Genomic DNA, 17,739 nt, shown 5'->3' with positions numbered 1-17,739 from the left:
CGTATCTAAAGCCGACACCATTAGTCGTTCCGAGAAGCGTTTAAGGAACTTCCTGTAGTTCACGGAGCACACGAAGGTGATGGCCGATATATTATAAGCAAATCCAGAGTGTTACCAAAATTTGGCGAGGGGACCGACAAATGTCGAGCACACCTCTTCGCCGACTCCCGGGTTGGATACCACTTGCTAGTCCGCTCCGAGAAGTGTTTACGGAACTGCCTTTCGTTTACGGAACACAGGAGGGTGGTAGCTGATATATAAGAGTGTTACTAAAATTTGGTAAGTAGACCGACACTCGTCGAACACAGCTATTCGCCGGTCCTGGATTAAACACCGCATTCTGGATCGCTCCGAGAAATGTTTATGGAGGCTCTCGCAGTTTTCGGACTACATCCAAGTGGGCATGGACTTACAGGGAGCAAATCTAGCTTCTCACCAAAATCTGGTGGCACGACCGACAGACACTCATCGAATACAGCTACTGGCCAAATCCTAGATCGAATACACACAAGCTGAGTCGCTCCGAGAACTCCTCCTTACGGAAGTCCAGTCCACTCTCGGAGTTCATGACTTGCCGGGAGTGATGTTTGGAGAGCAAATCCAAGTTATTACCAGAATTTGGTGAGCAGTCGGACTTAATGCAACAAATCTACTGGCCGAACCCTGGATCGAAGACATACGAGCTAGGTCGCTCTAAGAACAGTTTACGGAAGTCCAGTCTACTCTCAGGGTTCATAACATGCCGGGAATGATGGATGAAGAGCAAATCCAAGTTATTACCAGAATTTGGTGAGCAATCGGACTTGATGCAACAACGAAGAACGTCACTCTTCGACGTTGTATTCAGCACTTACGATAGTTCCAAAAACCCTTTACGGATGTTCACTCGAGTCCCGGAGTATAGGTAGCCATCGCTGTCTTCGACAGAGATGGATCCAGATCATCAGCCAGATTGAGTGAGGGAAGCGACAACAGGTCCATATCCATCCCGCGAGGCAAAACTCGATACCCGCAACGGTGGACGATCGAGGACACATTTCTCCATCTTCTTGCGGCTCCCGGACTGCACAAGCCTTGTAGGTGTTGAAGCCCTGTTCGTCATGGAAGCGAGTCGGCATTGAACTAACAGCGACCCATGGATAGGAAGACGGGACATAGTGTCCCCGGGAATAGAAGGTGGGTCCGAAGGGTGCTTCTGCATGTTCTTTGAACTGTGGGAGAGATGATATGGCCTGGTTGACATGGGAATAGAATCTATGATTATGGGCCCAAGTCGTATACAGCTACATTATGGGTCAACCCCGCAGAGACACTCTGACGGACCGACATTTATAGACGAGTACAGGACCACTCTCGAGAAGGCTTGTCGTCTGTCCTGGAGAGCTGATTGAGATTTGGCCATGCCGTGGAAGAACGCTTCTCGTGGTCTTCGAGGCTGTCGCTAAAGGCGAGTACGTCGTCGAGAAGTCCAAGTTCTTCGTTTAAGAAACTAAGTACCTTCGCCTTACCATCGGCAGGACGGTATCCACATGGATCCAGAGAAAGTCGCGGCCGTTCAAGCGTGGGAAACCCCTACCTGCGTAAAGGAGCAGTTATTCCTCGGCTTCGCCAACTTCTACCGCCGCACTATTGACCGCCCTCACACACATAACACCCTTGGATCCGGACCGTGACCCTCAAGCCAAAGCACCTCTGACCAAGTCTTGTTGCCTCCCCTTCGTTTGGTTACCACAGTGCCAGCAAGCCTTCGACGAAATAAAGCTTCGCTTTACAAAGGCACTAGTCCTTGCCTACTTCACGCCAGGAGTCGAGACTATCCTGGAAACTAATGCTTCCGACTTCGTCACCGTAGCTGTGCTTTCTCAGCGCGGGAACGATAGCGTTATGCGACTAGTCGCTTATCTCTCGAAGAAGATGTCACCAGCCGAATGCAACTACGACATCTACGACAAGGAGCTCCCACCTATCGTCAAAGCCTTCGAAGATTGGCGACCAGAGCTCGCCTTAGACGACGGTGAACCAGTTAAAGTCCTTTCCGACCACAAGAAACGCATGTACTTAAGTACGTACACTACTGAAATCGGCCTCCGGACCGTCAGACTGTCCCGCCTGCTATTTAATACTGCCCATATTGCCCACAGACCCACGCGATCGGCGATAAAGCCAGGCGGTACTCTTCCAGTACAATCCATGCATGGATATCGGCTATGCTGCGGTATTTGATCCTTCTGGTTCCCATCTCTCCGTTGACCTCGCAGACGAGACAAGCCTGATCTCACTCTCCGATCACAGCTGGTACTTCCTTTCTGCACGAGTTGGTGGTATACCGCCGGGATGATGTTGGCACATCCAGAGGCTCTTTTTGGGCGGAATTTGCAGGTAGCCCAGGACTATGTCAGTCGAGTTTGCGCCCTATCTCCTTTATCGCATCTACGATCGGAGAAGGAATCGAACTGCGGCTTTGGACCTAACTGCTCCCAGGCCTCCAGTGCATCTGCTCCACCTATCCCATCACGACCGTGCCCCTTGAGCAGATTTACAAGCCCCTTGGTCGCTCTCCTTGCTCTGTGTTCCTTATGGACCTCGAGGCAGTTTTGGCTACTCTACCTCCTCGAGCTATATTTCCGATTTTCTACAATTTGTACTACTGCGTCTCTTGCTTGAAGTTGCTTCTTCCGTCACTCGGTCTCCTTTGCTATCACGCCGCTTGCGTAGGCCCGTGCCACTTCCCTACGTTTGCCTCTATCAGCTGTATAAGATCTGTCGTTACTCCGCCTTCAATGATCGCACTCTGCAACTTCTGTACCTTTAATTGAGGAGCGAGCATCCACCGCATCCTAGGGTGTCGAGAACAGTTTCTCTACGATGTGCCCGGCGATAGCAGTGTCATCCGGCTTGAAGGGGCTCAGAATGACAAACTATCAAAGGGTGAACTGTAGCTTAAGGTAGAGATGCGGAAGAATCGTGCAAATGAAGACGAGCAGAGCAGATGTAGTGATGGCTTGTTATTCGACATGGCGTTCAGCTGGGTATCAACGTTATGCGTCTATCAACTTAACTCTTGCCTGTACAGAGCTTCTTGAATCTTGATCGCATCTGCGAATATAGATGAACCTTCTATCACAGTGCGACTGGGTTTGCTCGGGCTAGACGAAGGCGTCGGTCAAACTACATGCGCGGCTAACAAAGTCTGCCGGTACTTTATATATATAGCTAAAGAAGCCGGCCTACCACCGTCACTTGCTTAGATGAGCTGTTGTGAACGAGTACACAAGCCGGCATGCCACAGTATATCTACGCTTCTGCGCTTGCCTACTAAGATACCAGTACAGCTTTTCAGGCCGGCATGCTATCGCGCAGGCATCCTACCTGTACAGCTGTTCGACCCGGCTTGCTAATGTACATGTGCGGCTATTAACCTGTACGCCCCTACCCTTGCCCGTGCTAAGCTTCTTGATGGCATCTGCGATTGGAGAAGATTCCTCCATGGTAATTCGACTGCGCTTGCTCGGTCCAGACGACGGCGTTGGCCTACTTGCTGGTGGTGCGGATTGCGAATCGTTCGCATTGCTTGCCGCACGCTTTGGGCGCGGAGTATGACGCCATGGTGTTCCAGCTCTTATGTGGGATCAGGATGTCCGTGGCGACGGTAATGCCCAAGGTTCCATTGCTCCGGCTTGACAATCGTATGCGGTAGTTGCTCCTGCGACGCACCATGGAGTAGACACATCCTCGATGCCCAGAATGCGGGTGATGAGGGATTCCATCCGTACGATGGATATGGAGAGAGCTGGCCCATTCAGATATGCCTTGTTGCCCACCACGAAAATCTGAACAGTTGCGGCCGGTGCTAACTTGCCGCTCATGTTGTTCAGAGCTGTCTGAGCCTGTTCACTGCGAACGAGGAGCTTGTGACGCTTGGAGAGGTCCTGTCTGTAACGCTTGAGGACTTTCTGCTTGTGGCGCTTGAGGAGGTTCTGCTTGTGGCGCTTGAGGACCTTTTGTTTGTGGCGCTTGTGGCCTCAGTTGGACACGAAATGGGCAGTATGCGGTCTTCTGAGAAGAAGCGTAGATCAAGAGATGATATGGCATGTCGGAAGGATGCCTAGAAGCCATCGTAGATCACGTCGAGACCTCCATCCATTTGTCCTGTAGGCGGTTCCTGTCATTCAGCAGCTAGGCGAATCCGCGGCTGGCTAATGTGGTGGGGCATTGACCAGGTCTTGGAAGTTCTCATTGGCAATCTACACAATGCCAGACTTGACAGTGGCATCGACATCCGGTGCGCTCATGTTTAGAGTAAGATTACCAATCCCGACCCTGGCAGCAAACACACCTTGGATGTAAAAGACCTTGATAGGCTTGCTCCGCAAGCATGCTTTCCAGACGTTTGGGTATTGGTATGATGCCAGAGTCAACAGCGGTATTGACACCCGAGGCTTTCTTGTTCAATGCGACCAAGGTAACCCCGGCCTTTTCCTCAAACACACCCTCGGTGCAGATGTTAAAGTTCACTTGCATTTCGCTTGGCTTGGGTCTCCAGATGCCGTTCCGTCGACAGAATTTCCTGAATGTGACAATATAATACTTGCTCCACATGTTAATTAAGTTTTCCGCGCTTGGTATCCAAGCGTCACTTTTAGACAGTTCGCGAAAGTCATGTGCGAAATGTAGGTCATAGGCATAGCGCGTGTCTACGCCTGTCAAGCCAACTATAGCCGTGCGATCTTCCTCCTGGGAGTAGGATATAAGATTGCCCAGTCCGCCCGCTTAGTTTCTAATCGACGGTTTTGCCGTTCGCGGAAGTTATGAGCGACATGTAGATACCATGTTATTGGCGATGTCCCACGCGTTCTCCAACTTTACTGCAGATTTTCTGGAAATCAGGATCGCATCGACCACCTAATCAAATGTAAAGTCGCAATCTTTCGGCCTAGGTCGAGTGGTTTCTTGAGCAAAGACGGCGGATATGAACGATGTTGACGAACGTATGAAAGTATGCCGCATGCATCTCTTAACGGCCTATGCTCGTCACCTAGAAGTTGTCCGCCCTCGCCTAATCCCTCTTAATAGCGGCTCTCTGTACCAGCGGCTCGAGCCTCCTCAACGTTAGCACGGGAAATGCGTTGTCCAGGCTGCCGGCGTATGGAAGGTTATCGGCGTCGTTAGAACCCTTATTTTCTGTGTTTAGCTTCCTCAGTTGGTCCTTAAGTTAGCGAGCAATGTCGTGCGAACGCCGGTTGATAGGTCAATTTAGCCACTCTCTGTCATAGTAACAACGAATCAACCTCTTCTAAGGCCGCGCGCCTCGCCCTGACGAATGTCCGGCGCAGAGAGGAGAGATCTACACCAGCCGCACACTGAGACTTTAAGATCGAGCACGCTAGGACGGTAGACTGCATCCAAGATACGATAGGTAGGCCTCTTCTGTATTCCCCGCAACATCTCCTTAGTAGCGCTCTAGCTCTTCTTAATAGGACATGGCGCTCGATCAGTTACCTAGAAGGTCCACCTGTCGCATCCTTAACCATGTTCCTGGTCCCGGCTGTCCTCGCCGGGTTGTTGCTCTTCAGCTTTCGAGCCCTCCCGATTCTTCGATTCCTATGGAGTCGCCGGGAGAAGATGGACCGCGTAAGGAGAAATGACGCGGAACGACTCGAGGACGTGAAGCAGGAGCTCTCTTTCGAAAAGGAGCGGACGGAAGCATATGCGCAGGAACGAGGCAATCGGAGATCGGAGAAGTCGGCGCAGGGCGAAACGATAGCGGAGATGCGACGAGAGATGCTTCTCGTTGCACTGCGGTCCTTATTATTATTAGTTTGCGAGTCCTCTGTCGTCTGCGTGTGCGATATGTTGTCCAGGCTCTTTCGTCAATTTATTAACTCTAGTCGAGCTCGGCACTTCTCGGTGCGTACATTACTCGATCTGCCAATGTATTACTCGGAGTAGTAATTGGTGGATCGAGGTTACGAGATGGCCGGAACCAGGGATGTCGACAGATGAAGGTCGTCGTCATAGTAGGCGAAGGTAGAATATGGCGGAGTAGGAGGCGTTGACGTCTTCACGTCTATCGTTCGGTCTTTTCAGAGTATCGAAAATGTTAATTATTATTTCACCGGCGGAAGTACCCTCTCCAAGTCTGTCATTTTAAACGGAGAGTAGAAGGGCGGGTACCGTGCGAGGAAATCGCCCTGCATTTGACAAACGAAAGGAAGACCTCTTATGCTGCCTCTCCTGGAACAAAACAAGCTAAAGGAAGCGCGTTCAGGCGAGGCGGACTTTTCTGAAGAGAAAACGCGGCTGACGATGGACGATTGGCCACTGGGCATGTCCGTGATCCTTGACGCTCGGCGCAATCTCGCTGTCCTTTCTGCATAAAGCACTGCACCATCAAGTTGCGTTCTCTAGAAGTGAAACAACGTCGTTGGTCGGTATCAGCGCCCGCTTCCTTATGTTATTGAACTGGATGCGCTCCGCCAGCTCATGTTGTACTCCTTCAGCATCGCATCTCAATAGGCGTTCGGGGCGTGCGGCGTGGTTTTTCATTTTTGTTGGTAGTCGACCTCTACTCGGAGAAGGCTGCAGTATCCTGAGAGCACTACTTCGCGGCCACCACCAGCAATACATCCAGTTCCCGAGTCAGGAAGTGTCTCCACATCAAGCAATACGAGTTCGAGGCCACGTGCCAAGCGCTGGGTGGCCATTTTCGGATTCTGACATGGTGTTCCGATGGCCAATGAGCGTCAGATTGCATATATACTTGTAGGGGCGCATCCGTGTTCGGTGCGATCTTATCATCCGCTTGGGCGATAGTTGGAGCAGATTGACGGCCTGGCAAAGGAATGAACACATCTTGCCGTCGCTTCCGTGAAACAATCCATGGGAAGAGCCTGCGTAAAGCGGTGGTCGACCTGGGGAGACATGGATGCACGTCTCGACCTGATATTGGTTCTGAGGCCATTTATGAATTGGGATATGAAATGGGTACCTCGTGTGTGTTGCACAAGATTGCAGCAAGTTTAAGAGATGCGTTGACCTGGTGCTCGCTCTGCTGCCAGGATTCTGCTTGGAAGAACTCGTGCATACGGTAAGTGCCTCGTGTGCTGCTATCACTGTCTGCAGCGAGATTCGGGGTGTCAAGATTCCAGAAAGTGTCAGGGATTTACCGGCTCCCATAAGTCCGTGGAGTAATATTGGTCGGACGGCTAGTTGCTCTTTCGCCGGAGTGTAGTAGTGTTCAAGGGTTGCTAACATTGCTGTCCACCCTGTCGTTGCGGTACGGCATTGCTTGCGCTTCGGAAGCCACGCATAGCAGGCGTTTCTTCCTCGCGCGAAGCATCGACGAATATCATGAAGAGCACGTCCAGCCGCGGATTCCAGACAAGGTTCATCCTCCACCTCAACGAGGTCGGTACTGACAAGACGGCAAGGCGACCCATTGAACGGCTCTTACGAACGCAAGGCCCAATTTCTCATCATGCAAAACTTGTCCGTCGTACCTCGTAGAGCACTTTCTCCGTTCTCCCTGGCAAAGGTTTTTTCATGTTGTCGTAGACAGAGTCCTTTTCCGCCTCGTGTGATCCGTGAGTTGGCGAGCAACCGTTGTATATCGAAGACCGGGATGGTTCCTCCTTGTGTCCGCTCTAGAGCCTTCAAATACTCTCCGTTCTGGTTGTTGGAGACCGAGCGAACTGGGCCTGAAGGCGCCTTCCTCACACTCCAGCTATTGCAGATTCGTCGCCAAATTGGACGCCTGGAGTATCTTCGACCATCTCTTCGCCTAATTCCGGCTCGTCGTTGGTTGTGGCGCCTCGTTCGATTGTGGTTTGTTGATCCTCGTCGGCATTTGGCTCTTCGTTAACCTGTGCACTCTGCGTCCTCGTTGGGCGGCGGTTCTTTGCTGGGCGGGGGTTCTTTGCTGGGCGGCGGTTCTTTGCTGGGCGGCGGTTCTTTGCTGTAGTCAGAAACCACGCTAGCGCTACATAACTGCATGTGAGCTTTGGTGGTTGCAGGTCGTGAGGTGAAATGAGCCGGTGCCAGTGATGTTAACAGATGAATGTTGTTCCCGAGGTGGCTGGAAGCGGCACATGGCGAAGTAGGAGATGAAGCTAGGTGCAGGTGTTATCACTTTGCATCATGGTATCCACGACAACGAAGTTCTGTTATAGAAGCATGCGTTGACTGTTGTCATAAGTCGGCTTGGGAGATTCCATGCATAAGGCAGATACCTCGTTCGCTGCTATCGCTGTCTGTGGCATGTGGACCGTCCTCTCTCGCCTTTAGGTGAATATTGAGTTCCTGGTCCTTCTCAGCGACATTTTTTAGAGACATTTGTTTGTCCTTGAGAAGGGCTCCTTTGTTTCGGCGAGGTCTCGTTGTGCATTAGCAAGATCGCCAATCACTGTCGTTGCGATTCCCTCCAGCCTGGCGTGGTTTAAGATCCATGCTGTGAGCCATGTAAAACAGGCATTTCTCATCATCGCCGTGCACCAATGAAGACGAAGATGACGAAGAGGACGCCAAGCAAGGTTGGGCTGACTTCGAGGGATGCGGGCACCATGAGGGCGTCAGCCATCGGCAGACCACGCATGGCCGCTAGGAAGTCTGCGCCTTCTCCACCACACGCGGACAACAGGCAGGCACAGGGCCGTGTAGAGCCTCCTCAGGCGCGCCGAAAGCAGTCGGCTTCAGCTTGTTCGTATGCCCATCTCCGTGTCTGGGGTTTCCGGCTCTGCCAGAAGCGCCGCGATTAATTCGATCGTCCAATCCGCCGGAATTGCACGTGTGGGCGGTATCCTACGGGCGTGCGAGAGGGGAGGATATGCTAAGCGATCCTTGCAGTGAACCTGCATGATGTAAGCGAAGCAAGACTCGTGCGATGGGAAACTTGGCTTTTGGGCGTTGGAAGCTAACATCAGCTTTGAACACGAATGAAGAGGAAAACGACGTCAAGCCGCAGTATTTAAAAGGAAGTGCCACGATGATAGGCACGGCCTCGAGCGATGTGAGCAGCATGATCCTGTCGGCCGCGGGAGAGAGTGAGGGAGGCAGCGCGGGACCAAGCAGCGATAACACCAAACTTCGTATGGTCATCTCCGCAGTCTCTGCTGGAGGTGGTGTCGTCAGGTCGATGGAGCTGGACGTTGTAGCTGCGGGTGCTCCAGTGCCCGGTTCAGCTTTGATGTGCTTTGGCCGGTTGCTCTCCCTCTGACGATCATGCGCACTGGCCTTGCGCTTCTGGGTTTGACCTTCTTCTGGCATCTGATATTGTAATTCTTGACATGGCCGCGTATTACCGCACGGGTACTGCTGATTTCTCTGCACGGGTCTGCGCTTCTCGTCTTCCAGCTCCATCTTCAGCTTCTTTAGCTGGATCTCTAGTCTCTTCTCCTGGATACCGAGCGGCTTGTACTCGGTACTCGTGTGGGAATCCGAGCATTGTCTTTGGGTGATCCAAGGGAGCGTCGACAGGTGATCCCGTGTGGTGAGGAGCCGAAGGCGACCTGCGCGAGCCTGTGCTGACAAGGACGACCGGGAAGCACATCTGACGGCGCAGACAGGAAATGAGGTAAACCAGAAGCCGTTTCAGAGATTCCACCACCTGAACCCCGAATCGCGGCTCGCCTATGGCTCGCTAGACAGATGTTTCGAGAGGAAGACCGGCTCCAACAACCACACCAACACAGGCTCGACCCCCAGTAGCGCCGAGGCGCGCATTCCGGAGGATCAGCAGTGCAGACAAAGCGTCCAGTAGGCCAAGTCTGCGATTTTGAACGGAGATTAGAAGCTGGAATGTTTGGCATCGAAAGCGGACAAGGGCAGGCCGCCCGAAAATCGGGTCGATGGATGGAAGAAAGATGAGTGGCACTAGGGTGGAAGGACAGCTCTACTTTGCCTGCACAAGGACTGAGACCCAACCCCAAATAGCGCCGACCTCCACCGAGGCACGCGTTCCGGAGAATGAGCAGTACAGACTGTGCTTGGACCACGAGAAGTGTAGAGCTGGAAATGTGTATAAATAGCCACAGAGAGAGGAGCATGGGTGTTCACCGGAACGCCATACATTGGAGACGTCATATTGATCGACGGCCAAGGCAGACTTCGCTTCCTCCAGCTCCTTTTTGTTCTGTTCATTCAGCGACCATTCGGCTGCTCCCTCGATGGTGATTTCGGCGAAATCAAAGAGAGCGGCCCGGTACTCAAGAGCTGTCTCTAGGACGAGGAGGTCTAGGCCTTCGCGGATGATTTGTTTGTTATCCATGTATCCATCCGAACCGGTACCGTGTAGTTCGAGGCGCTTGAGCAGCTTTGCTTGGATGAGAGACTGGGCCATGGCGGTAATTGAAGATGCATCTCAATGTCTGCTCGCAGCGCCCTCTCTCTCTTTTCCATGGTATCACTGGGACATGGGTGCAGGATCCTCGGAAGTATTGTCAGAGACGTGAGGTGTGAAACTGTAGCCCTGTGATGAACGCTGCATCGCAACAATCTACCCATTTGGAACATCCTTGTAGACTTCTTCTCGCAGCTTAATGGGCAGGTCGAAGAATCGAGTTGGTGGGACGGGCGGGACCGCGAGCACATAGTAGCCGTTTCCTGGTCCCGAAGTGATGGTGAAAGATGTCGGGTCTTCGCAAGTGCCAGTCTGGATCTCTGCGGAGTGCTTGCATGTTGAGTCCTCGATGTCAAGTGTGTGCATGCGTTGGAGATCAGATCCACCTCCTTGATTGACCTGGAGTCGTCGACTTAGGCTATTGCTTTGTTCGCATGGTGAAGACCTCCGCTCCGATGACGTTTGCCATCATGTGTGATTGGGCGAGGAAGTCTCGCTTGTGACGAGCGTGTGATGAAGGCGCCTTCACGACTTTGTCGGACTTCTGGTCGGTCGGTCAACGAAATGTTGTTGTAAGAGATGTGTTTGATGTCAGAGGAGATTTTGCCGAGGTCAATGTCGTCAAGAAATGTCAGATGCCCCTACCTTTCGCGGACGCCCACATGAAGACCAAGCGCGGGGTTCTTGATGCGATGCTAGCGGTTGGGCAGGCCTCCTTTGCACTGCTACGTACCTTCCCTCGTGCAACCGGCCTTCGCCCACTTAAAAGATCTCTTGGACTTTGCGGCAAAAATGTCAGTCTTTCTGATTGACGGATACTGAGGTAAAAGTTCTGACGGTGGAAGTGTAACAATCTAAACATGAGCGCGGGCGCATTGTTTCGTTTTTGTCGACCGTGGATGCGCCACGACTGTCGTGAGCGTGCTGAAAATGTTGCTTCACAATGCATAGTTGAGCTGATGCGCAACAGTCTAAGGGTCTTGCCCTCTGAGGAGAGAGACCGAATTGCTGTTGAGGTATTGAGGCCCAAGCTGAAGGCGACGCAGGCGGCTATATGGCCGGGCGAGAGGGTGGATGTGCAGATGTGCACCTTTCGTGGAGTTGAATTTAGGACCTGTTCAGAGGCTGACTGCACCCTGCCCACTGCCGCAGTAGAGGGTGATGGCCGAAGTTCCAACGAGGTTTTCGAATAGAGAGAGGAAGAGTCCAGTCTGAGACACTCTCAGGGAAAACGTGCGCTTTCCCGGACTTGGAAACCTAAACCACAGGATAAGGTCAGCCTTTGTGTTTTATCCCGACCGTCGTGGTGGTGGATGTGATTTGGTCGCTGCGTGGTGTTGACCGAGTCTATGGAAATGACACGGTGCATGGTCTGATTGGTAGTAATCAATGAAGCATGGCGCTGAGTGTTGATCAATGGCAGATGTACCTGGAGAGCGAAGCGTTCGCGTTACCCGCCGGCCTCGAGCTCGTTGCCTTTGATGTAGAGCCATCTCCGGGCTGGGGATTTGATGTATTGTTGCTGGTGGCCACAGACCCTGAGCTTCAGCCGTCAATGCACTGTGATGCCTCAATTGGACGAAGTTACCTTATCAATTTCCCTCGTGGAGTAGCTCCCAGCACGACAAGATCATACTTTCGAGCCGTGGCGTCGCGCGAAAATGAATTTCATGCTCGAACGTACTCGCTCTTCACCTCCTATCAAATGTGAGACACAAGTTACGATGAGCTCTGAGCTGTATCGTCCGATCGGTCAGGTTTCTCTTCAAAGGACTGTGAGGCCGGCTGAGTATAGTGGCGTCTACGACGATGTTGTTTTTCTCCTGTCGTCCGGGCCGTTCTTGTCCTCGCCCCTCAGAACTTGTCAGCACACGAGTGGAGGAATGGACCGTCACTGGCGCTGCTCCTCGACCAGTCGTTCTGTACATTCTTTCGTCGGCGCGAACGACTCGTTGACTGAGGTTCTCGTTGTTGGGTTACGGTCGGATTCCAACTCGATATGCCCGTGCTCTAGCTCTTTCACGTATGCGGATCCAATGACCAGCGTCGCTGCGATGCATTGGGGAGTGGGAATGTGGGCTCTTCGCTGGCGAGAGAAGGGTAGAGGCGCACTTGAGACGACGCAATTGGTCTACGAAGTACCTGGAATATCCTTTGATGATATTTCTTGAATACTCACGGGCCGAAGTGAGTGGCTTTTCCAGCTCTCCGCTGCGAGTGAAGATGTTACGCACAGATGATGGTAGGCTGCGCCGCTCAGAAAGCCAGGTGTCTGGAGGTCGCTTGGGATGCTCGACGTGTTTGATGTGCGCAATGTGTGTTGATTTGCTCGATGGTCAGCCGATCATGCGAGACCTACCTTTCCAACTCTTGGGATGAAGTCACCTTCATTGCGAACGCTGTGCATAGGGTACTGCAACCGTGCCGATCCATCTACCAAAGCGACGCCTTCATTTTCTTGTATGTCAAAGTCCTCCTTTTTGCCTGTTCTCCTTGATCATCGGGGGCGGTCCAAACAGGCGCTTCGATGTGACGACAGTGGGAGCGACAATTGGTTGATGCTGGCCAACGGGGCTCTGGATGTTTGCCTGCTAAGGCTTCAGGATGTCCGAGAATGATGGCCGCTTCCGTCGTGATGCGTCGCCGGCAGCGGAATCGAGTCGATTGGACTGGTAAGGAAGTCGAGAATACATAGAGCGATGTCGTCTTGGTGTATAGCGCCAGTCCGTTCGGTCTGTGTACGATGCCAGTCCAGTCGGTATGTAGGATGCCTCGGGCTGTTGCGGAGAAGCCAAGCCTGTGGGGCCGGATATACTGCGGTAGAGAAATAAGGTTAGAATTAAGGTATTTAAGAAAGTGGGGACAAAGGCGAGCATCTCGTAAAGCCGCCGTGTATGCGAGTTGTATACCGAGGACCGTCAACAATCCCACACCTGTTCGTCCCACCACGCCGTCATCACAAAACGCATTGCGAAGCGTTGTACCTCCCAGCCTTATTATGGCTCCAGTTCGCGTCCCGAACTGTTTGATGCAAAAGCTTGAGCTATGTGAAACGGACTCTGACGACTATCGAGACTCTAAGGAAGTTATCCGTGATGCTCTCACCCTGCTCGTACCAAGAATCCAAATCGACTGCTAGGAGGATTTGTTTGATCTCGCCGACATCGCTATCGACGCAGCGGAGGATCTCGAGCGTGCAAAGCTCCATAGCAAGACCTTGGACTTGACGACCAACGGCCGCACACAATTAATAGAGAGAGGTGTAACTGCGATCGACGGCCGCACACAGTTAATGGAGAAAAGTGCCGAATCCGTTCCATCGAAGATCCGGGAAGTCGCTTCTGCCGTGAAAGATGATTTAAAACCCATCCTCGCCGGCGTTACTACCATCGATGGCCGCAGCAAGTCAATGGAGACTGTCCTCCAATCCGTTCCTTCTAAAATCCAGGAAGCTACTTCGTCCGTCGAACAAAGTTTGGAACCGATCGTCGCCGGCCTTACTGTAATCAGCGGCCACACTAAGTCACTGAAGAATGTATTCGAATCCGTTCCGATAAAGATCTAGGAAGCTACGTCTGTAGTCAAAGATAGTTTGGAACCGGTCCTTACCGGTATGACTGCTATTAACGCCTACACCTAGTCAATAGTAGAAGCCATCTAATCCGTCCCTATAAAGATCTAGGAAGCTACTTCTGCCGTTAAGGAAGCTTTGAATCTATACCTTACCGGTGTTAATGCTATCGATAGCCGCACGCAGTCGATGTAGCAGGTCGTCGAATCTGTTTTATTAAAGATCGGTAAGATGCCCGAAGACCTTGTTATCGTTACTAGCCGTCTCGAAGGGATTGGAAGAGATGTTGTAACGACGAAGGAGACTATATTCTCTGTCGAGAAAGATGTCTAATCGATCGAAACGAAAGTGACCTCGCTTAACAATGCGACCGCTGCGATCGGCAACGACGTTGCCATTACGAAGAATGCGACGGGTCTCGTAAGAGATAGTGCGGCGACAGCCGTAGCGCCTTTAATAACTAGAGCGGGTATGGTGAGAGATGGTGCGGCGACAGCTAGAGCGCGTCCGACAACTAGAACTTCTTCTAGTCTAACGACTCCGCCTAAATTAGCGCCTCGACCGACTAGGACCCGTTCCGCGCGAGAGAAGAGATAGCCCTCGTCCTCTATAACTACTTAAGAGAGCGATCTAGCGCCGAAGAAGCGAACCGTAACGGCGGCTAGCTTTACGCCTCTAGTAGACGCTATAAAGAAGATAAAGCTAAAACCGACCGCGATCTAGACGAAGAATGAAGTAATAAAGAACATGCGAGTAGAACTGCATAGACATACGGTGTCCGTTAAGACCGTTCCGGGTGCGTTAAGCGAGGCCATCGAAAAGCGCGTAGAATTGTACGCCGGCAAGAGGTCAATTATAAATGCAGAGTGGAGGACCGGGTGCCTTGTGCCGAAAGCGTATAATACTAGACCGCTGCACAATGTAGATGGAACGGAAAAGAGTGTAATCGATGTATGCAAGGAATGCGTCGCGAAGAAGGCACCCTATATCTGGCAGACAGAGCAGTGTGTCCTCCTTCTGCCACTGCCGACAGAGGACAGACCGGTTGGTAATGGAGAAGAAGACCCCGCGATGTATTTTGAGGCGTAATTGGAAGGTGTGGTTGGGGAAGAAAGGAACGCGCGCCAGACAGATCTTACTATGTAGCGACATGTAGTATATCGCAATTAATCGCATCCTGTTTTGTAGAGGTCTCGGAGATCTGTCTTTTTACGCTCTTTCTGTTGTGGACCATTGTCGAACAAGATGTTCCTTCGCTACCGGCCACGACATCCACACAGATCTCAAAGCCTTATTTAAGTAAGCTCACATACGCTGCGATAGTTTCATCGCTCGTGTCAGGCTAGGCCGGCAAGAGGACGTGTTCCTGTGATTAGACCTTCTAGTGCGCTTTGCGGCAGGTATAGTAACAGTATGCCGTGATTTTGCATTCCCTGTCGCTTCAGGGTAGCGGACTTGTTGCATTAAGCGCCTTGCGGAGAATGTTTGTTAAGGCGTTCCAGTCGTGATGCGCGTTTGTAGAAACAGTAGTACTTGTCGTAAAAGTCTTCGCGAACAGGAACTGCAGCGGGATCCTGTTTTGGGCAACGCTGCCAGCTCTCCTAAGTTACTAACATTTGTAGCACGATCATGCCGAGAAGGTCCTTCAACTTGACAATGTTGAGTTCTTAAGAACATCTAGGTTCTTGCCCTGCCCTAAAACACCTTTTGTACCGACGTGTCAGTGCCTTTAGCTCTCCTATTAATCAGCAAGCCTGATCGCCTCTTTTGCAGCCATATGAGTTAAACGGATTGCCAGCTCCTGCGAGGCAAGATTGACTTTAAAGTCGAAGTAGTCCGATTCGTGGGGAAGATACTGTACGATTAGCAGGAAGCGATCCGTTGCTTCCGCAGACTCTGGCAACAGCAGACGGCTGCCGGCGATTGCTGCGGTGCCTTGAATAGCATGGCTTCTAGATGCGGTGCCTTGAACAGCATGGTATGCCGTGGCTAGACATGAACGAAATGCGAGGCCTCCAGAAATGCGTAAGCATGCGCTTGTGGCAGTGCGCGAGGATCTTCTCCGGCCTCTTCGTCGACCGGCAGGCTGCGATGATCCACATGCGCCGGACACGCAGAGCACGCATGGATCGTTTGGACAGACCCTCCACTACCTTACGAGCCGGTAGCACGACCTTGATGGCAAGCCGTTTCCCTCATTTGCTCGATACCCGATCGAGAGCTTCCGCACAATGAGCGGCCACCGAAGGGAGCGTCCGCCACTGCGACTGCTACCACTGCCAGCTCCACCAGCTTGTTCAACTCAGTCTCTGCAGTTTTACCAGTCGATCAACCCATGCTATCGCAGCAAGCCAGTCAATTGTTCTTTCGGAACATGCTAGAGCAACACATATCTCGCGCGCATGACTTGCAGATACCTTCTTCGTCTCCTGTGTTAGTCCGGTCAATCTAGCCTCGCCGTCGTGTGAGTTCCACCGAGCAGCAAGGCGAACTCGACTGAATGCCACCGGTCGACAAATCGTTCCCTGCCAACGTGATACGCCAGCTGACCGTCCTCTGCCATTCGAGCCACGTCGCCGCCTTGATCCCAGAGGGCCGAAGAATGGGAATGGTCACCACCGGTCGCCGACTCTTCAACTACGATTCCAACCCTCAGCATCCGCCTTCCAGCTTTCCATCATGGGACAGCCCGATGACGTTTAACACACGTTATTCGCTCGAATCCAAGCAGCGCAGCCCACCGTCCGACCACTCACTCGGCCACAAGTACCACCTGGCTGCCGCCGCTCTCTCTATCTGACGATGCCTTGATTCCGTTCGAGGAGTCCAGCATTCCCGGAAACCCAGCAGGAGATGATGCCAGATGCAATCGTGATGGTCGGGGAGAGGGTAGTAGAGATGCTCGCGGCGAAAGTCACGATCCTGTGGGTGATCATGACGGCGTTGCGGGCGCTCTGCGATAAATCGTTAGTGAATGTTGATGAAAACGCTCAGAATTCTCGGATGTTTTGAGAGGTAGAACTAGTTGAAGTTCCACTAGCGTGAAATTTGCTAGTATTGTCGAATTTATGATTGGCTCAAATCTGCGGCCCGCGCGCGGACCGTCTTCGAGCCGAAACTTCAGGGTCCACTTGGCGACACCTCAAAACTTCTATGAAATATGAGCGAGGGCTGAGGAAATTGAACGTTGCGCGCTTTGTGAGGTCGCTGTGCAGTCAACCGGGCACTACGAATGCAGTTGCTTAACGATTATTTTGAAACTCATTCAACCGATAAAGTTGCTTACGCTCTATCGAATGATGTATGTTTTGTGTCCTGGCGACGTGTTTGAGTCTGACGATATCGTTAATATGTTGCTCGCAGCTTTCGGAGGTGCGCGATCTCCAAACGCACCAGCCCTCGGAGCTTCAAAACTGAAGCTCAAAACCATCGTCTTGAGACTCGAATTTGAGCGCGTTTGCAGCGTCGTTAAGATGACGTTTTAGAGGTGTTGCAATGACCGGAACAGGCAGGTGTCCTTCCGGATTAAGGCAGTGCTGGGTGCTCCCGTAGCTTAGTAATCCAAGTTCGACCGCACTTCTTAACTTCTCAACTTCTCAAAACTTCCTTAAAACACTTACCTTTATCGCACCATCGCTTCAGCTCCTCCTGCTACGCCGGCCATGTCGCGATCGCTCCACCGAGTCTGGCGTCCGGAAACTTCCTGCGGTATGCGGCTCCTGCGTTGTTGACGTCGTGGCGCACCATAGTGAGCCCACCGACTGCCTTAAAGATATCGCGAGCTTCCGGATTGTTCCACGCTTGGATACTGTTTTATACAGTAGCTAGCCGATAT

General features: G+C 52.1%; 2 protein-coding genes across 2 annotated transcripts; both read right to left on the bottom strand.

Moving 5' to 3' along the window:
• Positions 1–3,531: 3,531 nt before the first annotated feature.
• MYCGRDRAFT_98084 (uncharacterized protein) lies at positions 3,532–4,599 on the bottom strand (the record flags this gene model as incomplete). Its single annotated transcript, XM_003846807.1, has 2 exons — positions 3,532–3,703; positions 4,337–4,599. The coding sequence occupies 2 exons, from the start codon at positions 4,597–4,599 to the stop codon at positions 3,532–3,534; spliced, it is 435 nt and encodes a 144-aa protein (XP_003846855.1).
• A 4,197-nt stretch (positions 4,600–8,796) lies between these two features.
• MYCGRDRAFT_98083 (uncharacterized protein) lies at positions 8,797–10,333 on the bottom strand (the record flags this gene model as incomplete). Its single annotated transcript, XM_003846806.1, has 3 exons — positions 8,797–9,513; positions 9,976–10,002; positions 10,064–10,333. 3 exons carry the CDS (start codon positions 10,331–10,333, stop codon positions 8,797–8,799), a joined length of 1,014 nt encoding a protein of 337 aa, XP_003846854.1.
• Positions 10,334–17,739: the final 7,406 nt, after the last annotated feature.

The sequence above is a fragment of the Zymoseptoria tritici genome, chromosome 21, assembly GCF_000219625.1.
Source record: "Zymoseptoria tritici IPO323 chromosome 21, whole genome shotgun sequence".
Classification (NCBI taxonomy): Eukaryota; Fungi; Ascomycota; class Dothideomycetes; order Mycosphaerellales; family Mycosphaerellaceae; genus Zymoseptoria; species Zymoseptoria tritici.
The sequence above is the reverse complement of the archived record's forward strand: the minus strand, read 5'-3'. Positions and strand labels throughout refer to the sequence as shown.